This window comes from Rhinopithecus roxellana, chromosome 17 (assembly GCF_007565055.1).
Source record: "Rhinopithecus roxellana isolate Shanxi Qingling chromosome 17, ASM756505v1, whole genome shotgun sequence".
NCBI lineage: Eukaryota > Metazoa > Chordata > Mammalia > Primates > Cercopithecidae > Rhinopithecus > Rhinopithecus roxellana.
In genome coordinates this window covers 26,318,379-26,342,195 of record NC_044565.1, presented here as the reverse complement: position 1 = coordinate 26,342,195, position 23,817 = coordinate 26,318,379, and the positions used below count along the sequence as shown (strand labels likewise).

At 54.3% G+C, this 23,817-nt stretch overlaps 1 protein-coding gene across 31 annotated transcripts in view; it reads left to right on the top strand.

Moving 5' to 3' along the window:
• SFXN5 (sideroflexin 5) overlaps positions 1 to 23,817 on the top strand; it is a 133,387-nt gene that overhangs the window by 96,863 nt on the left and 12,707 nt on the right. For 6 of the 31 annotated variants that reach the window (XR_004054304.1, XR_004054293.1, XR_004054291.1 and 3 more), the window contains 6 exons: positions 4,780 to 4,895; positions 4,976 to 5,180; positions 7,257 to 7,342; positions 8,415 to 8,501; positions 9,512 to 9,724; positions 14,345 to 14,462. Coding sequence is in view for 14 of the 31 variants with exons in the window: in XM_030920990.1 (XP_030776850.1) it covers positions 4,780 to 4,895; positions 4,976 to 5,180; positions 7,257 to 7,342; positions 14,345 to 14,462 (525 nt within the window). In the remaining 17 variants the exon portion in view is untranslated. Of the gene's footprint in view, positions 1 to 4,323; positions 4,896 to 4,975; positions 5,181 to 7,256; positions 7,343 to 7,551; positions 9,725 to 14,344; positions 14,463 to 23,817 lie in introns of those variants that run through there. The other 25 variants (XM_030920995.1, XM_030920992.1, XM_010361955.1 and 22 more) reach the window with 18 other exon arrangements.

Genomic DNA, 23,817 nt, shown 5'->3' with positions numbered 1-23,817 from the left:
GTTCATTACTTGAAGAAAAAATATTCCTGAAATTAATCAGCTTTAGGAAGCCGACATGTTGTAGGTACCTAAGTGTGGACCCATGACTAGGTTACGTCAATCCCTGCTGGCTTTAAAATTTGTGTGATCTTCTTCAAGAAGTTTGGCAGGTTTTTTTTTTTTTTTTTTTTTTTTACTTTTTGGGTAAATGAAACATGATTATATTCTCACTGTAAAAATTTAAATATTATAGAAAATTCTGGTGTAAAAAAGTGGAAGTCTTTCAACAACCCCTAATTCTCAAATTGAATTCCTTTCCACAAGCAGACCACTCTGTGAGCTGTGAACCTTCCAAAACATTACCTGTGGATTTATGCACACATGTATGTGCATATGCCAATTACAGGGTTTTACATACAGTAAATCATCATGTAGATACTCAGTAGCTTTTTTCACATGACAGTTTGTTTTGGAGATCTTCCCATGTGAGTTCCCTAATGGTGGACATTTAGGTTGTTTCTAATTATTTGCTCTTACAAACAGTGCTATAATTAACATCCTTGTAAATGTCTCTTTGTGCATATGGGCAAGCATTTCTTTAGGGTAGCTATCTATGGTTTGGCAATTTCTACTGTCTTTAATTGCATTGCCTGGTATCTGGCAGACGATCTTCTGCATGTACAATAACTTTTCATGTCCGTGCTCCATTATAGTGTAAGTTTTAGAAAGATGTTTTAGGCAACAATTAGGAATCTAAGTTTAAGTTCAAATTCTGTATGGATTGCTGTGGTCAGCTGAGGTGACACTTGAATGAATGGGTACCTCTACACATGGCTGAATTCACACACATACAGGCAATTGTGTTGAGTAGCAGGTAAGGTTCTCTTCTCTGCCGACTTTCATTGTAAGGCACATCATGATTTTTGAAACATTAAAATATGGGAAAGTGCATTGTAGAATTGAGGAGTTATGTAGTTTATTTTCCCCAAATCAGTAGCCCATTGCTACTGATGGTCCTTTCCCTGTGAGTTGATAGAACTGCTTTACCACCAATTAATTTCCCCGACAGATGGGTGTGTTACAGGACTAGTGCACTGCATTGATCTGCTTGTCTATTCCTGCCCTAGTTCAGGGGGCAGGCTCCCCTGTGATCTTTTGGAGAACTTTCTTGCACATTTGTCTTTCTGTCTACTGCTCTTTCTTCCTCCCCACACTGCCCCTTTTACACTGGGTGCTTCATTAGCTTTTCACAATCTGCATGATTTTGCATCGCAATGGGTCGGATGTGAGAACATCTGCAGCAGGCAAGAGCAAATTGTCTTCAGGACTTAACACTGAGCTTGCCATCATCAAGAAGCAATGTCTTTCTCTTTCCTTCTCTTTCTCTCTCTCATTCCTTGACATCTCCCACATTGCTGCTCAAACATCAGTTATGCCTGAGTCTTGAATGGTGTCAATCTGAGTTGAGAATGTGCCAACTTCCTTAACATCATCACTAACAGGCTGCTTAATGAACCTGCTGATACCATCAATAGTAGATCTTGCTGGTGTGTTGGAGAGGAGACCCGTGCCCCAGGGTTGTGCGTGCTCTCGTTCTCTCTCTCTGTTTTTTCTTTTTCTTTTTTTCTCTCTCTCTCTCTCTGTCTCTCTGTATCATTTGCTTAGGCTCTCAGTGTCCCTGTCATAGGAGCTGGACTTGCCAGGAGTGGGATGGGAAGGATCAGGGACAGTTTGAAAAGGATATGGCAGAATTGAAAGTTCGGGATGAGCTCATGGAAATGAAATCACTATAACAGGCTAGCATTCCCATTGCTTGAGGGCATGGATGGCTGGTAGCCTGTGCATACGGTAGGTGCTCAATAAAGGCCAACCAATGCACACAGTCAACAGAAGAGATTGTAGGTCATGTGCCATCTATGTAGGCTGTAAGAATTGCCTGCTTCAAGGGAGGAGCCTGGGGGAGTACCATCATTCTGAGATGACTTTTAGGGTTTTCTCTGTCTTTTTTCCATCCAGGCAGCTTCAGAAATGTCCTGGAGGGGCTGGATGAGGGGAAGGAGGCTGGGTTTTCACTTCCTTTCATGCTTCATCTTTCATCTCAGTGGTTTTGTGTTTGAACCAAAGCTGTCCTGCTCGCCCCATGTTTAATGTTTGGAGATTACGAGGAGGGAGTGAGATGCCATCGTGAGTCAGGGCTGGTCCACCACCACCTCCAAATCCACACTGTCTCTTCTCTTTGTCTCCCCTGTGCATACACACACAAAATCGGGGCTAGAGATGTTTCAGCTGTCCCCAGCTTCCCCTGACTTGGCATGGGCACAGGTGCAGAGGCTAGCATTTTGTGTGAGCTCAGCCAGCACCCAGAAATCCTGTGGAGACCTTAAATTCTGCCCCTCCTTTTATGCCTGGAGAAGCCAAGGTGGGGTTGGGGTGGCAATGGCTCAAGTCCCCAGAGTGAGCTGGTAGGATGCTCATCTCCTGGACCTTAGCAGGATGCTCATCTCCTGGACCACATTCCTGTATCTTTGCCTTTCCGGGAGTGGCGGTGGTGGTGGTATGGTGGACAGCTTCCTCAGAGGGCTGGGATTGATGCCTTCCAGGGCAGAAAACCCCACTATCCTCTCAACGGTTTTCTCAGGTCTCCTGGGAACCGAGAACCTGGCAGCCCCAAGGGCATGGGGGATGCATAGCTTCCCTAAGGCCACTAGAGGGCGTATCACTAACACAGCGGCCAGGTGGCTGCTTCCCAAGGCTACCCTGGGGGACCCTTCTGGGCCCTGAGCCCTGGGCGCCTGGGGCTGAGCAGGGAGAGATATGGAGCCAGAATTGGAACCCAAGCCCGATGGCCCCAAACCCAGGCTCCCAACCCCTCCTGGTCATGCCTGCTAACCAGATCTCCTTTACCTCGGATTCAGCTTCCTAATTCTGTCTGTCGCTGCCTATGGTGAAAACGAGGGTTTCTGAATGTCAGCAATGTTGACATATTTGGGGGCCAGATGATCCTTTGGTGAGGGGACTGTCCTGTGCCTTGCGGGATGTTTAGCAGCACCCCTGGCCTCTCTCCACTCAGATGCCTGCAGCAACCCCCAACCCCTAGATCGCAGTCACTGAAAATGCCCCCAGACATGGCCAGATGCCCCACAAAACCACCCCTGGCAGAGAGCGGCTCTTTAGGGCAGGTGAGCATGCCTGTTGTGGGGCAGGAGAGCCCGGGACGCAGAGGGACTGCCCATGGTTCCCACTGCGCTGAGCGTCGGTGGTAGCAGAAGAGATACTCGAAGATGGCGTGTGTGCTCTAAATACATTTTAGAACTGTATTTGGCCTCCTGCTTTTCTTCTCCAAAGACTGCAGAGCCTCTCGGTCTTCCCCTGTTTATTCCACCTCCCATTTTAACGAAACAGGCGACTGAGGCCCCCGGGGTCTCAAGCCACACCTCACCCACAGAACCCTGTACCCCAGCTGTGAGCACCCTGGACCGCTTGTTGGCTCAGGCCCCAGGAGCATCTGTGGTCTCCCTCCCACTCCGCCTGCCCACTAGGCCCCTGCCACCCTCCAGCTCCCCAAACCCTGGTGCCCCCCCCACTGGAGGGAGGGGGAAGCAGCAGGTGTTGATGCTAATCAGCGTTCACAGCCCAGAACTGCAGTCGCTCCCAGGCTCACACACTCCCCAAAATTAAACACTCATTATACAAAATTAATTGACATTAATTAGCAAAAATTAAAACTTTAAACACAGCAAGGCGCTTTGGGGGGAGGAGTGAAGCAGGCAGACTCCGCATTTGTCACCCCCCACTCCCCACCTGCCCACCCCTCCCAGGTCCCCCTACTTCCATGCTGAAGCAGGGCTGGGAGAGTTCAGGCGGGGTCAACACCCACACTGCACCGGGCCATGGGGCCTGGCCCAGTCGTGTGAGCCCCAGACTCGGGGAGCAGAAAGAGGATCCCTGAGCTAGTCTGGTGGCCCCAGACTTCACCAACCAGTGATTCACTAAGGAGCCGGGAACCGTCCACTCAGCCCAGGTCCCCAAGATCTCAGATGGTGGAGGGGCCTAGCCAAAGGCAGGAACTCAACCATAGGAAGCAAGAATGGAGAAGGTCTGCCTTTAACTCAGCCCGCCACTCCCACCCCAACCCTCCTGCCCTGCTGGGTATTCAGAGGCAGAGGCACTGTAGCCTTTCTGCTCTGTCCCACTGTGCGGTGTGACCTCAGATAAGTCACTCTTCTCTGAGCCTCAGTGTTCCATCCATATGATGAGGGGGTGGTGCTGGGTGAACACTGAGGTTTCTGCCTTTCTGGCACCTGCTGTCAGGGATGCAAATTTCTGAGAACTTGATTCACTCAGAGACCGGAGGGGCTGGATATGAGATGGGCAGTTCAAGAGGATGGGGCAGCCCAAGGGCCCCAGTGATGGTGGAACATCAGGCCTCTCGGGGTCAGGGGTGATGCGACTTCAGGCCAGAGAGCCCTCCCAGATGGACACCCACTTTGCCTGCCTAGACGGCCTGCCCTGGAGGGGAGGAAAGCAACCCCTCGGTAAGTGGCTGCTTTCTGAGGCAGAACGGGTATCCTCCCTAATACCTGTTCTTTTCTACTTTTGCTTACCAGGTTCCCAAGGTCCCCCAGATCCCTCACCAGGCTGATAGGCAGGTGGACAACAGAACCACCCCTTCCCCAACCTTTGCCCGTGCATTTGAACACAGAACCCCATGGCTTGGGTAGGGAGGAGCGCAGTGACCTCCCTCCAGGTGGAATGCCATCTTCCTCCTCATCCTGCTCTCTGCATCCCCTCTCTCTGCAGCCAGTGCCAATATCTGCAACGTGGTCCTGATGCGGTATGGGGAGCTGGAGGAAGGGATTGATGTCCTGGACAGCGATGGCAACCTCGTGGGCTCCTCCAAGATCGCAGCCAGACACGTGGGTCTGGGGGCTTGCAGGGTTGGGGAGGCCAGCAACAGGGAGGGGAGTGGTTTTCCCTTAGCGTGTGTCTTCCACAGGCTTCTATCCGGAGTACCCTTGTTTTGGCCTCTCGATGTCTCCTTCTCACCCTGCCACCACCTCCAATCTGCATGAGTCCAGGCCTCTGGCCCTCCTGCCTGTTCCCCTGGACATGCCCTCGCTGCCGTGAAAAGTCCCTGTCTCTTGTTGCAGCCCCTCAGGACCCAGCTTCTAGCTTGTCTCACCCAGAGGAGGTGTTAATTGGTGAGGGCAGAGGAGGCTCCCTCAGAGCTCTCTTCCCCCTCCCTCTGCCCAGGGCCCTGCCTCCCAGGCCTTCACATCCTCTTGAGTAAGCCAAGGAAGCTTGGGAGGCCAGTGGCTTGTGGTTCTGGGTTAATAGGCACTTCTGCAGGTGAGAGCTCACCTGGGAGTGAGTGCCGTGCGTGAGGTCGAGGGATTTGAGGCTTGCAGAGGTTTGGAGGATATTTTGTTACAAGACCTTCTTTCATCCCTGGTTTCATAGGCTCAGCCACTCTAGCAATTGCAGTTTAAAATATGAAAACACGGGCTGGTCACGGTAGCTCACGTCTGTAATTCTAGCACTTTGGGAGGCCAAAGTGGGTGGATCGCCTGAGGTCAGGAGTTCGAGACCACCCTGGCCAACATGGCAAAACCCTGTCTCTGCTAAAAATGCAAAAATTAGCCAGGCATGGTGGCGGGCACCTATAATTCCAGCTACTCAGGAGGCATAGGCAGGAGAATTGCTTGAACCCAGAGGGTAGAAGTTGCAGCTGAGATCACGCCACTGCATTCCAGCCTGGGTGAAAGAGTGAAACTCCATTTCAAAGAAAAAAAAAAAAAAGAAAACGCAGTCCACGTGTACATCTCCCCCTGCTTTCCCAGCCTTTGTCCTGATGGTAGTTAGTGGCTCCTCTTGCTGCCCCCTGGGCTCTGGCTTCTGTGCTGGGCATGGGGCAGGGTGGGTGCTGGGGGAAGCCATGAGGTAGTCGAGCATGCATCCCTGCTCCAGCCACTGTCCTCCTCAGCTCCCACGAGGGCCCCCAAGCCTTACCCCAGTCATGTGGCCTTCTCAATCAGACTTTGGTCTAGGAAGAGCTCTCTCCAAGTCAGTGCCCCTCCAAGGTTTTTAGGGCAAGGGGTTGGGGGTGTCATGCCTACATTGCATCCTCTGCTCCCTGCACTGGCACTGGACCCTCCTGTCATTCCCATACCTGTTCCGGAGACTGGAGGGGCCTCTCCCAGGCCTTCCTGAGGCTGACCATGAAGAGCCCAGGTTCCATGGGAGAAATGTTCAGCCCTGAGCCCATCACGAGAGTGGATTTAGCCTCAGTTTCCCACCTGTCCCCAACCTCCTATCCCAGCCCTGTTCTTTTTCCCCAACCCCCCTGAGGGAGGACAGCCATGATAACTCATCTCAGTGTTACACAGCAAGGAAACCCAAGCGGCCTGAGCTCCCTTCAGCCTGGCTTGCTTAGTTCTTTGCTGTCTGGGGAAGGACTCCAGGCATCTGTGGGCTGTGAGCCGCTCCTGGAGCCTCTTTTGAGGACCGGAGCTTATAGGGCTAAAGGAACTCACCACAGTGGCTGTCGGAGCTCAGAATTGCCACTGAGCTGTGCTGTGGCCAGGGACACCCCCACCCCAGGAATCCCTTGGGAGCCCCTGGAGCAAGGCCCCAGGCAGATCCTCAGGGAAACCCTGCAGATGCCCTCCTGAAGCATACCTCCCTTACAGAACCAACCTCTTGTCACTGAGAAAGACTCATCCAGAGCCAAGAGACACAAGATCTTGCAAATCTTTGTCTTTAAGAGATTTAAAAAAAAGAAAACAGAATACAAAAAGTAGGCTGGGTGCGGTGTCTCACACCTGTAATCCCAGCATTTTGGAGGCTGAGGTGGGCGGATCACCTGAGGTCAGGAGTTTGAGACCAGCCTGGCCAACAAGGCGAAACCCCATCCCTTCCCTACTAAAAATACAAAAATTAGCCAGGCTTGGTAGTGTGCACCTGTAATCCCAGCTACTCAGGATGCTGAGACAGGAGAATCACTTGAACTTGGAAGCGGAGGTTGAAGTGAGCTGAGTTCACACCACTGCACTCCAGCCTGGGAGACGGAGCAAGGCTCTGTCTAAAAAAAAGAAAGAAAGAGAAAAGGAGACCAGTGTTTTTTGTTGTGTGGAATGCAGCTTCCTGAGCAATCCCATGAATAATGCCATTCAGACACACGTGTGTTGTGGTGGCACACACCTAGGGCTCTGGGTGGGTGTGCTGTCCCATCCCCAGCCGTCAGGCCCCTCTCACCACAGCCTCTGCCTGCCCCTCAGGCCCTGCTGGAGACGGCGCTGACGCGAGTGGTCCTACCCATGCCCATCCTGGTGCTACCCCCGATCGTCATGTCCATGCTGGAGAAGTGAGTTGGGGCAGCCAGCATGGAGAGGCCACTGTGGGGGAGGAGGAGGAGAAGGAGGGGGAACCGGCTGGCCCAGGCAAGGGATGAGGGGGCGGCAGGAAGCCTGCCCCAGTTTGTGTAGAGGGTGGAAGGTGTCTTGCTCCATCTTGGACTCTCCAGGTAGTGCCACAGAATCACTCTGTGAGAATTCTTGGACTTTCACTATGCAGGACCCTGGGCTAGGTGCCGCAAGGGATACCAGGATGATAGCGCTGGCCCTCTGAGGAGCTGGCAGTTCTGGGGTATGTGCGTGTGTGCACATATGCTCACATTCTCTCAGTGAATCGTGCAGGACCATTTGTGAAGGCAGAGTCTGAGGATTCAGGTAGGAAGACTGGATTCGGGTAGGCATCTGCTGTGGGGCAAATCACCACCTTACTGAGCCTCAGTTTCTCAGCTTGTAAAATACAAATAGTAATAGCCTCCTGCCTCCCTCAGAGGGCTGTTCTAAGCACTCATATCTGTCATGACTGTAAAGAAATGAGGGAGCATGATAACAGTAGTGGAGTGATTCTATTAGTGATTGAGTGCGAAACTGAAGGGGCGGACTGAAAGGCTGCCCGGAGAGGGCAGGCCCTGGGAGAAGGCAAGGGGCAGGGGAGGGTCCCCTAGTTGGAGGGAGCCTGGAGATACAGACCCATGGCTTGTCAGTTGACAGCGAGGAGACCCTACCCCATGGGGACACCTCAAGACAGCAGCTGGAATTGGGGGCGTGTGGTGTAAGGACGGGGATAGGGGGTACTCCATCTGGGGTTCTAGGGCAAAGGATTCTTCCCTGTTTGGGGACTTTCTTACTCCCACAGTATGAATTATAATAACAAGTGACATTTATTAAGCACTTGTATATCCCAGTCCTCTCTCAGTCAGGTTTCTGCCTGAATGCCACCTCCTCAAAGAGGCCCTCCCTGACCACCCCATCAGAAGTCACCATTTCTCATTATTTCCTTTCCCTTGGGTCCTTTATTTTTCTTACAGCCCTTATCCATATCTGAGATTGTTCCTCTAGTTGTGCATTTTCTGTCTGCTCTACTAGAATGTCATCTCCATGAGGCATGTCCATCTTTTTGTTCACTGCCCTGCCCAGCATCTAGCACAGTTCCTGCCACAGAGTAGATGCTCAGTAAGTGTTTGTTGAAAGGATGAATGAGTGAGTGAATGAATTCTCTCATTTCCCTTCAGGACAGCACAATAAGGTAAGTATAATATCCTCATTCTACAGCTGAGGAGAGGAAGGCAAAGACAGGCTATATCATCCACTTATAGTCATGTACTAGGAAATAGAGCCGGTGGTGGCTCAGAAGTGCAGCTGCAAATCTTAGTCTCTTCAAACCACACTGGCTGCCTCTTACGTCTTAACCCACAATCCTGTGTTTGAGCCTTGCCCTGTGTGGAAATGGGAAGAGTAGATTTGGGGTCTGATCTCAGGAAGCCTGTGTGTTTATAAGGGTGATGGGCAAGACCTGTTACCCAGGTCAGCTGCAGGTGAGAGCAGGCAGTGTATGAACTTGGCCAAGGTGACCTTGAGAAGAGGGAGCACCGTGGGCCCGGCAGCAAGGAGGGCTGGTCCCCAGAAAGGGGCTGTGGCCAACCCAGAGAGCAGGATAGAATTTTTGTGGAAGGGCAGGCTTTCTGGGCAGGGTGTAGGCCTGTGGTATGGACACTGAGGTGTCCAGCCTGGCCAAAGTGAAGTGTGCTCATGGGGCCAGCTGAGGAGGGGTCCTGTGTGCCCAGCTGAGATGATCCCTCTCTCACCCTAGAAGAGGGCGGAGGCTCTGGGGGTACCTGAGCATGGGCATGGTAGGTGAGCGCTGGGATTAAGAAAATTCGTGTGGTATGAAAGTTCACAACAGACAAAAATAAACAGGGCAGCTCTTTCGTGCCCCTGACTCTCGTATACATAGCCCCTTCGTGAGCTGAGGTTGCCCCTGAATGCCAGTGACTGCAAGTACATACAGGGAGGCAGCGGGGCAGGTGAGGAAGGTGGTTCTTCTGTCCTTGAGACTACTGAGTCCTGAACCTTGGAATTCTGAAGCAGGTTCAGTGAGCAGCGCTTACTCTGTTACTTGCACCGCAAGTCCAGCGAGGTAGAACGCTTGCACGAGTCAAGCGAAGCAACTTTATTACTCACAGATAGGCCTCGGGGACAATGGACGCCTACCACTCAAGGCAAGCTGGTGCTCCACGGCTCGAGAAAGCTGCCCAGGGAGGATGGAGTCCCCTCCACCTGCGTACCACATCACACTGCAACTGAGGGAGCCTGGGAGCACTCCACCCTGGGGTTTCCACCCTGGGGACATCAGCTTGCTGTGCTAAAGTGTTGCAGGACATCCTGTTCCAGAAGAGGTGGGAACATGAGCCCAGGCTGTCCCAGACAAGCCCTCCTTATCTCAAGATGTTGCATTCCCAACACATCCTACAGCTATCCTGAGAACTACAAGAAGGCGGGGGTGGGGTGTGAAGCTGGGTCAGCCATGCTCATCCAGGGACCTGTCCTTCTGCAAGAATTTGGGGGAAAACATGCTCTGCGATGCCTTCCCAGTTGGCAGAGATGTTTGCAGACAGTGGAATGATGGTTAGTGTCCCATTAACTTGGGGGCTTAAACTTGGCTTTGGGAGTCATGGTGAAACAGGAAAAGTTCCCTTGTCCCCCTCAAAGGGAGTGTGATGGGGGTGTGGCTCACTTCTTCAGGGCCCTGCTGCTCAAACCTCTTAAGGGAGCATACAGACGATGGGGAGGCTGTGGGGCTCCGACCCCACCGCAGTGTCTAGGGGTGAATGTTTACAGCTGAAGCCCCAGTATCGCGAGGACAGAGGGCTTTCTGTATCCTGGGGTTTCTTGCCTTGATGTACTGAAAGAATTGGGTCACACGTGGGCTTGGAGATTGAGTGCAAGGTTTCATTGAGCGGAAGTAGCTCTCAGCAGACTGGGGAGCCAGAAGGGAGATTGGTTTTCCCCTGGAGTCGGGCTGCTTGGTGGCCCAGGCTGTCCTCTGACTGCCCCAGCCAAACTCCGCGTCGTTCTGCCAGTTGGTGGCCTGCCAGCGTCTGTCCGTGTGCTCTTCTGCCAGCGTGCTCCCCTCAATGTCTTGCTGTCTAGCCGCTTGTGTGTTCCTCCGCTGATGTGCTCCTCTGGACGTCCAGCTTTAGGGACAGGATCGGGGGTGTGGCAGGCCAGGGTGGTCTTGGGAAATGCAACATTTGGGCAGGAAAACAAAAATGCCTGTCCTCAGTTAGGTCCGTGGGCACAGGCCTGGGGGTGGAGCCCTAGCCAGAGACCACGCCCTTCCCTCCTTCCGTATCCATGGGAAGTGGGGTGATTATTCTGGGTCTGAACCTGCCCAGCCTGGGACCTCCCTAGTGTCTGGGGTGCCACATACTCTCACATTCCAGCCTCCAAAGGAGCCCCTCTGATAAGGTGATAAGAGGTCAGAGTTTGGTGCTCCTGGCAGCCTCATGTTTCATTGATCCTTCCCTGGAGTTCCTTGGAGGGTCCCTGGGGAAAACAAAAAGTTCAGCCCAGGGTCCCCCAAGAAGATGAAGATGAATTAAGACCCAGTTTGTGACCTTGGAGGCTTGCCAATCTCACGTACTCTGGAAGTGCAGGGACTGTGTGATAGGAGAGGCAGAGCAATGTAGCAGAGTGAGCTGAGGCTCTGGCAGGAAAATAAAATCTAGATTCCTGCTCCACCTCTTTCTGCCAGTCTGATGTGGTTGTGGAGCCTCCCTCAGCCTCAGTTTCCCACCTGGAAAATGAGGACACTGCCCCTTCATCACCTTGTTTGTTGGGGCTTTGCATTTTGCACCATCCAGCAGCTCTTCGGCTCTTTGCAGGGTCCCTGCCACGCACCCTGCCTTTGGGTGCAGGGGCACTAGTGCAGGGCTTCCGCTGAGGAGGCTGAAGAGGAAGGCAGCCCCCACCCTTGGGGAGCCCCTGTTGGGTGAGGGAGTCGGGACAGCCAAAGAAAAAAGACAAAAGAACACTTACAAAGCAGCCTATGTGCAAATTAATGGAGTGCAAACTAAAACTGTGCTCCAAGTGCTGAAGGAATGCATAGCAATGGGGGGACAAGCTGTTGTGTGGCGGCCGTGGCTGGGACCTGCCTTGCTTTGCCTCTGGCCTCAGTTGATACTCTGGGAGCCAAGGTCCCTGGGCTTCCTGCTGGGAAGAGAAAGGTGGGAGCTCAGCGAGCTCAGTTGGCCTTGACTCTGAGACGGAAAGGTAAAGAATCTCAAGTCAGAAGCAGAGGAGCTTCCATCCCCAGCCCAGAGCACTGGGCTGCCCCTGGGGGGTGCAGTACACTGGGTGCCATCCCTCCCTCTCCACCACCCTCCAGCTCCCCTGAGCGCTCCAGGGGTTCACACTTGATACCCTTCTTGCAGCACCAACCATGCTGAGGAGGAAGCAAGGCCCAGGGCTGGGATCGCAGGTTCCTGTGCTGGATCAGGAGGGCTCTAGCTGGCTCAGCCCCAGCCCAGCCTCCCTGGCACTGGAATGAAGGACCAGCAGAGGCACCAGGCTGGGTCTGAGTTGGCTCCGGGTCCAGGCCACAGCCCTGAGTCCGCTCCCCCAGCTTCCTTTACTCCCTGGGCTCCAGGTCTTTCCTTTCTCCCAGGCATTCGCACATCTCTCCATCTGCATATTTTAACTCTCCTAGCTGCCTTTCCCATCTCTCCTTGCCATTTTCCTCCCCCCTCCCCTCCCCGTGGCCTGCTGTGTTCGCTCTCTGGCCTGCTCGGGGCTGGGGCTGCTGAGGCTCCTGTTTTAGCCTCAGGCCTACCTCCTTCCTGACCTGGGAGCCCAGGCCTGGGGCTTCTTGGACCTCTTTCCTACTGAGTACTTCAGCCAGCCACCCTGAGAGAGGAGCCTTGGTCACAGCCCCACAGGAAGAGGGTCTGTCCAGTGTCCCCACCAGCAGGTCCCGAGGACTGAGCCCATGGCCTGCTGTTCACCTGCCAGCGGGGGAGCTTCTCTCTTTTTCTCACCCTTCACTGCTCTCAGGGCTGTGGGCAGAGACCCTCGGGGCTGTGCTTCCAGGGACTCCACACCCTCTAGTCACTGCCACTGGAACAGGAGGGCAGCCCCATCCTTCCACAGCCTCCTCGAAGCAGGGGCTCCGGGCCCTGTATGAAGCTTGGAGAATGAGACTTGTGTCCCCTGCTCCTCCTCGTCTTGCTTGAGAAGTTCATCTCAGGGCCGTCTCAGCCTTACTCAGGCTAGCATGGAGTAGCATGGACTAGCATGGAGTAGAGAGAGAGGATGGAGATGCTGGATGGGCATTGGAGGATCAGAGGGGTTTGAGCTTGATTTAGGCACCTTGGTCCTGCTGGTCAATCCTGTGGAAACTCCCCTTTCCAATAGCTTAATTCAGGCCAAATTTAGCAGCTGGACAAACCTTGCGGTCTGGGCCAGTGGGAATGGCTGGAGGACAGGTGGGTTACGAGGATCCTACCTTCCTGCAGGTAACATGAGCAATAATAACAGCAATAATGACACGTAATTTCTGAGCACTTACTGCATGCTAGGCCAGGGCTGACCCCTTTGCTAGCATAGGATTTGCAAGTAATGGCATCTTTATTAATACCTGAGCAGGAACATCCAAGGCCAGGGTTTGTCAGAAGTGTGGTCTGGGATCACCATTTTAGACTCATGGAGGGTTGATTAAAATGCACATTTCCAGGTCCAGTGCCCACTGAATCAGGCTTTCATGGTTGTAAGCAGCCCTTGGGCATTTGCATTTTTAACCCGCTGTCCAGCCCATCTGATGCACTTTAACTTTTGAAAACTACTCCCAATTTTGCTGTCTTCTCGGGGCCAGCTGCTGTTGGGATTCTTGTCTCAAGAGGTGAGGATATATGGGGTTTACTGCCCCCCACATTGGGGCTCTGCCCCTAGGAGGGTCCCTTACCTGCCTGTGGCCATTGTCAGCCCTGCTGGGGGCAGTGGACAAGATCCTGGATTATTTCCACTTCACACCAGAAGCCTGTCACGCGGAGGCTGACAGTTACTGAGGTCAGACTTAGTGCCTGCCCAACACCCGCTGGCAAATAGTCTAGTCATCCCAGCCCTCCCCAGGTGGAATGCTGTGGTCCCCACCGAAGGGCCTACTGTATTAAGCACAACAGGAAGCTCCGATGAACACAGTGCAGGCACATTGGCCAGCTGGTATATCCCCACGCTGTCTGGGGAGCTTGGGCCCTGGAGGAAGGTTTATCATGCCCCCTCCCATGCCCAGGAAACCAGCTCCGAAGCCAGCCATGGGGAGAGGGTGCCAGCTGTGTTGTGTTGGTGATGAAGCTGGTAAAGGGGACCAGCTGGGGTGACAGCACCCTCGGGGAGTCAGGGGTCCAGGCAGCAGCTCTGCCAGCCTTCTGCAGACTTGGCCTTGGATGAGTCACTGCCCCCTCCGTTGCCCTTGGGTTGAAGTTGCCCTTGGGTTGAAGGTGGCCAGTGCAGTGTCTTCTGTTCTCACACATAGAGGAGGATCACCCCCTCCTGGCTGGCACGTGCCCATATTTATGTGCTTTGTCGTCTCCCCTGAACTTGGCACCTACTCTGGTTTCTTTGCTCTTTAATTACGTGCTGCCCTCAAGAGCAATCTTACCTTCCTATGTGTCTCCCCAGGAACAGGGGCCGACAGCCTCTTTTAGTGGCTCTCCCACATAGGGCCTTCTTGGCACGGGGCTGGATGCATGGTGGGTGGGTGCCCCGAAAGTGCTCATTCGTGACCTGAGTAGTTGAGGTTTCAGCCAGCAATGTCCTTCAAGGCAGGGCCTTGGGATACGGGTACCCATCGGGAAAGGTCACAAAGACAGAACTCCGCTATATCTGTTTAGCTGCACACTGGCACTGCCCCAGAACCATGCTTCCTGGGCCCAGAGACAGAGTGGGACCCAGCATGGTGGCTGGCAGCCAGCCCACCCCACCTTTGGGTCTCATGGGGCTCCCTCCTCTCTCCCCCACAGGACATCTCTCCTGCAGGCGCGCCCCCGGCTGCTCCTCCCTGTGCAAAGCCTCGTGTGCCTGGCAGCCTTCGGCCTGGCCCTGCCACTGGCCATCAGCCTCTTCCCACAGATGTCAGAGGTCAGTGGGGAGGGGCTCAAGGGCAGGGCAGGGGGTGCTGTTTGGTGATTTCTGAACAAATACTCATACTGTGCCGACTCCTTAGCACTGTGCTAGGCGCTGGGGCTGGAACCGTAAATGAGGCTGGCCCAGGCTCTGGCCCTCAGAGTGGGGGTCACGCAGTCAACAGGGTGATTAAACAGAGGCCAGGAGATGATGAGCCAGGAGCGTTAGGGTGGGAGAAGCTCCACTGGGTGTGGAAGGAGACAGCAGACCAAACTGAGCCTAGAGGGAAGTGACATTTCACTGGGACTGGGAGTGTGGCTGGAGTTGGCCAGATGAAAAGGGGTGGCGGGGGGAGATGTGAGGTCTGCGGACACCTGGTGTGAAGTTTCTGAGGTAAGGCAGCACATGCCATGTCCAAGAGCTGACCAAAGTCTGCAGCGCGACCAGGGAGTGCAGCAAGGTGATGTGGCCCGGGAATGAGGGGCTGGGGCTGGGTGGTGTTGGGAGCTTGGAAGCCAGAACAGAGAGGGTGAATATCCTCCTAAGGGCTGTGCAAGGCAGAACACAGATTCCTGATTCTGAGCGGCCCCTGTGCTGCCGCGTGGGGCTGGGTTGGAGCTCTGGAGAAGGAACCATCAGGAGGCTATGGCAGGCATCCAGTGAGCGGTGATGGTGGCTTAGACCAGGCTTTGGCAATGGGCATGGAGAGAAGTGGGTCCCTAAAGAGGGAGTCAGGAGGCGGCTTCTTTGGGATTCAATGAAGAGCTGTATGTGGTGGGAGGAATCGGGAGCCGGAGGATGTGTGCTGACTTTCTGGTTTTGAATGACCAGGCAGATGTAGGTGCTTAATGAGATGGAGCCAGGCAGGGGCAGGTTCAAGGGAGGGCAGCGGGTCAGTTGGATGGACATGCAGGGTTGAGGAGCCTGTGGGATGTTGGCTGTGGGTCTGGAATGAGGAGAGACGCCTGGGCTGGAGGGATAGAAGTAGAGGCTCCCGGCATGACAACAGTGCTAGAATCGAGGGTGGTGGGTGAGGCCCCCGCTCTGGCGGGGTCCAAGGACAAGCAGCCAGGGTGGTGAGGGCAGAGCCGGGCCATGTGTGATCAGGGTGGGTGGGCATCCGCAGGGTCAGACCCTCCCGAGAGGTCACACTCTGTGAGATTACAGAGTATCCATTGGTGTCTCAGGCAACATAGTCAAACCCTGTCCCCAAAGAAGGGACCCAAGTGACAGGTGAGGGGAAAAAATGAGAAAGACAGGTCCATAGCCACAACAAGATGTGGGATCAGGAGGGGCTTTTATTTACGTATCTGTCCTTGTTTAAAAATGGGAGAGACAGGGGCTTGGTCAATGCAGTAGGGAAGGTACCAGGAGAGATGTTGAGGACACTGAGAGGACGATGTTGGGAAAGTCCATGAAGAGGAGGGGGGACCAGAGCACAGACGAGGGGATCAGCCTTGGCATGGGGAGACCCCTCCCCACTTCAGTAGGTGGAAGAGGAGTGGGGTGGGAGGAAGATGCTGCTGGGGGCAGGGTTCGGGGTGGGGAAATTGAAGAAGTTGTTCCAGTGGCTCCTGTGTTCTTGTGACTGAGTAGAGAGGAGAGAGCAGGGTGGGGAAGGGGCGGGAGGTCAGAAGTCTGAGGACACAGAGAAGGGATGAGACATCCAGGGGAAAATGAGAGGTGAGGGAGGCTGAGCAGCACGTGGTCTGGGGGTGTGACTGGGGCCCGTTCACCAGGAGGTGCTATGGGCCAGTACAGGGAGGGCCACAGATCCTTTCTGCTGGGGTTCTGTCAGGTTAGGGGTGGGGGGGGCTGAGAGATGGGTGACAGCACGGAGGAGCAGAGGACCACGGGATCCACGCTGGGTTGGAGTGAAGGTGGGAGCTAAGCTGAGGGGGAGGACCCAAAAGGGCCAAGGTGTCTGCACTGAGCTAACAAGAAGGTGGGGGCTGTGGTGCTTCTGAAACTGTGATTTCACCACGGACCTGCTTCAGGCAGGGCCCCAAGACAGGTTGGGGAGAGGTGAGGGTTCCTGGAGACAAGTCAGGGAAGTGAAAACAAGAGGCCGGGGGTGTCGGGGCTGCGAGGGCTGGAGACCCAGGCTCTTAGAGCAGGAGGAGGGGGTGACCCGCCTTAGGCCTCACTGTCCCTGGAAAGCGAGAAATGGGGTGGCTTCCTTCCAGAGCCCCAGAGTTTGAGGAGGAGACTCTGTGGGATTGGGGCTCCTGTCTTGGGAGCCACCATTCAAGGCACACCAGGACTAAAGCCAGCAGGACCTCATCTCATGCCCACAGGGCCCAGCCTTGTCATGGGTGCTGGGATGCTCCTTCCCCCACCTCCCACCCTGGGAAAGCTGAAGCCTGGGACTCCAAATGGAGCCATGGGCTCTGGGTTACCTAGGAGCCCTGAAGAGGGAAGGGCGGGTATTTCTCAGTGATCTCTGACATCCCTGTCCCAGTCCAGCACTCCCCGAAGCCATTGCATCTGTCTGTGCTATCAGCCTGAGCCCAGGGTCCTAGACCAGGGCCAGAGTCACCCATGTGCTTGTAGGTACCTCTGCGCTTCCTGCAGCTGTCATAACTCCACCTGCCTGCACAGAGAAGGGACCCAGGGCAAAGACAACACATGATGCGGAATCAGAGACCCTCCTAGCTAGAAAGATTTTCAAGGCCATCAAGTTTACCTTGCTCCTGGCTGTGCTGGGCAAATGGTGGCCCAGAAAAGCCATGGGACCAGCCCAAGGTTGCAGAAGCCAGGTGCCGATAGGAGAAGAAACACCAGAGGTCCACACTCCAAGTCCAGGCCCCTAGGAGGTGCTACATCTGATCGTTTCCTGTGACTGAATTTCTCTCCCTAGACAACCACCTTACCTACCTTGGGACAGCCAAGAGAAGAGGAAGCTGGGGGCTGCACTGTGGTGTGGAAGGGTCTAGAAGTGCTGTAGGTCTTTGGCAGGTGTTCCTCTGGGGCATATAATGGGGAGATGGCTACCATTCACCCACCCAGGCCTCCAGCTCTGGCTGCAAAGCAGTGATGGAAAAGTGAGCCACCCTGGTCTCACAGATGCTGCAGGTCAAAGCCCAGGCTCCCCCCTCCCCACATGCCTACTTCAAATAGACGTGGGAGTTAGTTCTTATGCTTTTTTTTTTTTTTTTTTTGAGACGGAGTCTTGCTCTGTCGCCCAGGCTGGAGTGCAGTGGCCGGATCTCAGCTCACTGCAAGCTCCGCCTCCCGGGTTTACGCCATTCTCCTGCCTCAGCCTCCCAAGTAGCTGGGACTACAGGCGCGAGCCACCTCGCCCGGCTAGCTTTTTTTGTATTTTTTTTTTTAGTAGAGACAGGGTTTCACCGTGTTAGCCAGGATGGTCTCGAACTCCTGACCTCGTGATCCGCCCGTCTCGGCCTCCCAAAGTGCTGGGATTGTAGGTTTGAGCCACCGCGCCCGGCCTTCTTCTGCATATTTAACCAGAGTCCCTCTTACTGCAATCCAAGCCTCTTTCTCTAGATTGGGAAGAGGATAGTCATTGCATGTTAAGTCTTTGTCCTCTGGGAAGGGAGGGTAGAGGCAGGATTTTCAGAGCTCCCTCCTCGACTACGCGGATCCCAACAAGATGCAGAGTAGCCTGGGCATTATGGGGTATTTGGAGCCCTGCTTGGGACCCATGGCACCAAAGCCTTCAGCCAACTTGCTGACAGGGCCTTGTTTCCCCATTCACTCTCCCAGTTCTCCCTAACAAGGTGCTTCTTCTGCCATACGGGGATCATGTCTCAAGTCCCAGAAGCCAGTGGAATTTGCCACAATAAGTCTGGACTTGCTTGGGCTGACCCAACCTTGCCAAAAGTCACCAAGGTTGTCAACAGAAGTAATCACTGGAACACCAATTAATCAATCAGGGGACTCGGAGATAGAATTTAGGAACTAGTTCCTAGAATGGCTGACCTGCAGTGATTGGTGTGGAGTTTCCAACTCACTGACCCCAGAGATTAAGGCAAGGACTTCAATCCTTCCTTCAGTTCCTGGGGGAGAGTTTTGTCTGCTCTTTTCTGCCTATTAAAATGGTACTGAGGGTCAAATTGCAAATAATAATGGCTACCATTTGCCAGATATCTATTGGACCAGGCAGCATGCTGGGAGCTCGGTGTGCCTTACTGTATTAAGTCTTCCTAATGCCCTTTAAGTCTAAATCATTGAACATCAAAAGATGATTCCTAGACAGGCAGATGGTTCTGGGGAGAGAGTTTGGCTGGAGATACGGAACCTTCAGTGCATGGGGGGAGTTGAAGTTGAGAAAGGGGATGCAGTCAACTATAGGAGGAAATAAAAACCATCAAGAAGGGGAAGAAAAAGCCAAGGGCACAGGGAGAACCCGGATGGAGTAGCTTCATGGAAGCTGAGGACTTGGGCGATTCAAAGAGGAGGGGCTTTCTGCAGAGTGGGCGAGTGCAGAGAGGACTAGAAGGAGTGGAGGAGACTTAGGTGGCATAGCTAGACATGGCAGTCTAGGAGGCAACATGGTAGTCAGTTTTTTCTTTGTTCAAAGAATTGAGCTCAGGGATGGGGAAGTGTGGGAGAACAGCAAAGAAATTGTGAGATAGAGGTTGGGGGGGGCTTGGAGAGAGGGCAATGATGGGGAAGGAATGCCCAGAGTCCAAGGCAGGAAGGCATGGCCTCTGTGGAGTCCCTGGGTCCAGTGAGTAGAGGGGGCTACCTGGCTGTGGTGGAGAAATGGGGGCCTGGATCCTGAGAATTCTCCAAGGTAGGTACCAATACTTCTTGTTTACCAATGAGGAAACTGAGGCACATTGAGTTTAAGTACCTTGTCCAAGATCCAAAGTTGGTGACGATGGAGCAGGCTTTGTACCCAGGCAGAAGGATTCTGTGATCCTCCCCAGCCCACCCACACCTCACTATAGAAAGAGGAGGCCCACTTCTGGGCTGCAGACTGCTTGCTGCTAATTTATCAGCAGGAACATCCCAGTGCCCTCACCCAGCCCTCCTCCCCTCCACAGGAAATCTGTGCATTTTCACAGGGACCTTTTGGAGTAAGTGTTTGTCTTTTCCAACCCAGAGCCGAGGAAGGGGCTGGGTAGTAGAGGGGCTGGAGGGAGGCTAAAGGGCCAACAGGTAGGGCAGGGAACCTCCTGTTGTTGTGAGAACTGGGGAACAGGGCTTGGGCTCCCTTCTGTACCCCAGTCCTCTTGCCCATGCAGAGAGTACAGGGTTTGCCCTGGCGGATCTGGTGGATCTGGAGGTTACTGCTGTAGGCCTGCCCCACCAGCCTGTCCCCAAACAGGGACGGGCCCATCACACCCAGAATCTGCTCCCTGCCCCATGAAGCCTGGGCACTTTCCCCTTTTTCTTGTTACCAGGATGGCCACGTAGGAGCCCTGTGGTCTCAGCGAACCTCCCTCCTGGTGGTGGAGACAAAACTCAATAAACAAGAACTGTCAGGTGACAGCACAGGTTGTGGTGGAACTAATGCATGGTGGAACTAAAGCAGAGGCTGCGCTGCAGCTTGCCGGGGCCACTGTAGGTGGGGCTGGTGCTGGTCTCCCTTGTGGTAGGGCCAGACTGTGGTGGCCTTTCTGGCGTTGCCCGCTTTGGTGATTGGGGCTGTGGATTCCAAGCACATGGGGTCCTCTCTGTCCTCCCCACCGCAACACAGACATACACTGGGGCCGCAGGTCCCTTGAGGGAGATATGCAGGGTCCAGTGTCTGGAAACATGGGCTTGGCTACCACAAGAGGCTGGAGCGGGTGGTGGCAAATGTCCCTCTAACTCTGACAGCCGGTGTTCCCTACCTGGGAGCACTTCCAATCCTGTTTAATGAACCTCATGTCTCTCTGGAGCAAGAAGCACTACCTTGGCCAAGGCCCCTCCCCACGTCCCTGCCTCTGTTTCTGCTTCAGTCTTTCTTTGTGCCTCTTTCTCCTTTCCTTGATTCCTCTGGGGCTCTCCCCCACCCCAGTCCCCTCTCTTTTCCCCACTCTTCCCCTGGGAGCTCGGGGGCTGGGGAATGGGGCTGCGCATACAAGCCGGAGCCATTGTTCAACAATCTGTTTTTGTCTTCATCTTGTTGGCAGGCGGCAGGAGAGGAGCAAAAGGTTAATGAGGCACTGTGCAGCGGGATTACTGCGTGAACGGGCGGGCGGCGGGCGGGCGAGCCAGCCGTGGTGACAGGGAACTAATTAGGAGCAGTTTAACAGGAGGAAAAAGTGAAATCTCCTCTTCACCAACTGTCAATAATTAGCTGATTTGGTGAGGTTGAAATGTGTCCACAGAAGGTGGGGCTTGTCTGTGGATGAGTGAGGTGTGGGGAGTGGGGGGCAGCGGGGAGCTCGACCCCGTCCCTAGGTGATGTTGGGGTGGAGGGGCCGTCCCGTGGCCCCAAGGCCTGCCCTGTGCCCCTCTGGCTGGCATCCCTCTGCCTCAACTCTCCATATGACCTTGGGTCTTAACCTCAAAGACCTCAGTTTCCCCAGCTGGAAGATGAGGTGTTGGAACTAAGTTTCTTCCTGTAAGAACTAAGTTTCTCCCAGTAAGATTAGGAAAGTGAAAACTCAAGACAGGGCCCTGGTGCTAGACAGTGGGCTGAGTGAGTCCCCTTGAGTTACATGCTGCCCCTCAGGTGCCCGGCCTGCAGCAAGAGTGTGCCCTCTGGGAGCCACCCTCTGGGTCTGGGCATGGCGAGTGGGCAGGGCCTTGGCCTTCCTGGGAATGTGTCTTATGGCCCCTAGACCCTCACTGGCTCCTTTGTCCTCCCTGCACCTGTGGGTCTGGGGTAGGGATGAGAGATTGGGCAGTGTGCCTCCTGGCTGGGGCTGCGGGCAGGGGAGAGGGCCCTGGGCCACCCTTGTAGGGGCTGGAGGCTATGAGCATGTGTCTCTTCCCTGCCTCAGCTGTTGCACGAGCCCTGGGGGCAGGAGTGAGGTTCACTGGCCAGGAGGCTTATTTCCTGTGGGCCTGTTCCCTGCTGGCTGTCTTGTTGGTTTGTTGGCCTCTGCCCTCTGCCTTCCCTGAGGCCTCAGCAGAGAACCGGCCTCCCCCTGTACCCTCACCACCTGTTCCTCCCCCTTCTAGCTTTTGCCAAGCACCTTGACTAGAAGAAAAGACAGCCTAAGAGTCCCCTGGGGCCAGGGCTTCCTGCTCTGAGCCTCCCATGTCAGCCCTGGGAACTCCCCAGGTCCCTCCCTCTCAGCTGAGCCCCTACTCACCTCAGCTGTAGAGGGTTCTGGGGATTAGAAGCCATGTTCTGAGGAAGGCTAAAGCCTTCCCATCATTCCTCAGCACGATTTATGAGCCATATCTCGTCCTGGCCCCAGAGAGTGGCTCTTAGAGGCCACACCCATGTGGTAGATGAGGCAGGAGGGCCAACCTCAACCACCTGATACTCCTTCCTGCCTTCCCACTTACAGCTTTCAGGGTTAAGAAACAGGCATACCTCCCTGTATGGGCGAAAATGTGGGTACCCTCAGTGGGTACCAGAACCTCCACTATCTCCACCCTCTTACCAGCCCTGATGAAAATGGTGGTTTTGATGAACCAGCCTGGCTAGAAAGCTGTAAGCCACCAGAAGCAAAGGTCCCCCCAGCTTATCTCCCTTTCTTTGAGAAAGTATTTGGACCCCCAACCAAGAATGGAGAAGAGTTGGGAATAAGCTGGAATGTGAGTCCACATTCAAGCTGTTCTAGAAATGGCTCCTCCTCCAGGAAGTCCTCGCTGATCTGTCTTACCTCTCCTGTGTAGGCTCTGGTGGTGTGTTTTCTGTGTTCCATCTTCCCCCTTGGGACAATAGACCTTTCTGCCTTCCCTGACACAAGGTGTCCCTGTGGCTGAGAACTGGTGCTCTGTATCATCAACACCTAGTACAGAGCGTGGCTCATCTGGGTTCACCTTGACTTTGTTGGTCCCTGCTTCTCCCACTCTTGCAGGGTTGATGTGAGGCCAGAGACAATGTCTCGGGTCCATTGCATCCCTCCTGAGTCTACAGCAGTATTCAGTGTCTCCCAGAGCAGCAGCCTCCTCCCCTCCAGTCTCAAATCCATCTCCTACTTTGCTTGGAGATGTTTGTTTGGGGTTTTTCTCGTTTACTGGTTTAATCAGTCCCTACTGAACTCTAAAGTGGGCTATTTTTGCCGTCAGAAATCTGCTGCCTCCCCGCCCGCTGCTTTCTTGGAGTTTGCCCACAGGACCCCCCAGGAGGGACGGATGGGAATGGCAAAGCCGCTCAGAGCCCAGGAACGCCAACGCCACCTGTCATGTTGCCTGTTCCCCACACCCCCACCCCAAACCTGCGCGTGCACACAGGCTCGCACACATACACGTGCACGCAAGAACATGCACACATGCCCGGATGGCAGACCTTGGCAGGGCTGCCTGACAGCCTTTCCCCCGCAGGTCTCCTTTCCAGGACCTTTCATGACACCTAGCTGAATCCAGGACAGGGAGGGAGAAGGCTTGGTTGTGCAGAGCTTCCATTAAAGGCATTAATACGTGCAAAGTGGAGCATGCTTGGCCTGCAGCAAGGCTCAGCCCTGTGAGCTGAGTGAGCAGGGCTGGGGCTGAGTGTGGGAACCCTGGGTCCCGTCCTCTTTACACAGCATCACACAGGTTTTCTAAGCCTCCAAAGGGCCATCCTATCCATTTTGCGATATAATCCTCATCCTGGCACCAGGAGATCTTAGAAAATCTTCCCAGCATACTTGTGGGGAAACTGAGGCCTCAAAACTGAGATGATAGAGGACAGAGAATGATTCTGAGATTGGTCCACCAGAGGGCACCCAGGAATGGTGCAAAGCTCCAAAATGGTAGGGGGCGGGATGTGGTCTGAGCACTTGCTGGGTACACATAGCACAAGGGAGCCGGAAAAGTGTAAGACAGGATTCTTGTCCAAGAGGCACTTCAGTGTCATTTAACTCAACTGTTACCGAGGACCTACTGTGCACAGTGCACAGGGATACTGAGCTGCCTGGAGTGGCTCACCGTGGGGTGGGGTGGGGGACTACTGTAATCACCCCTGTTTAGAGTGCAAATGAGCCTTTGCCTGGGGATGGGATGGAGATCAAAGCATGTGCTGGGGACACCAGAGGCAGCCGCAATGGATTTGGTCTAAGAAGATCAAGGGAGGCTTCTTGGAGGAGGCAGCCTTAGAGAGTCAGAATATAGCCTGGACTCAAGGCTCAAAGTGTATACTTAGAATGTAAAGAAAATGGACAGCAGTTGATGGGTGAAGGAGCTGGAGAAAGTCCCAGAAGGCCTGGAGTGTCCAGCAGAGGGTTCTTTCACTGAGAAGGTAGTGGGAGCCCAGAGCTGGCACCAGAGGCCTAACTCAGGGGTCCAGGGCTCTAGACTTAGGCCTCAGCTGCTC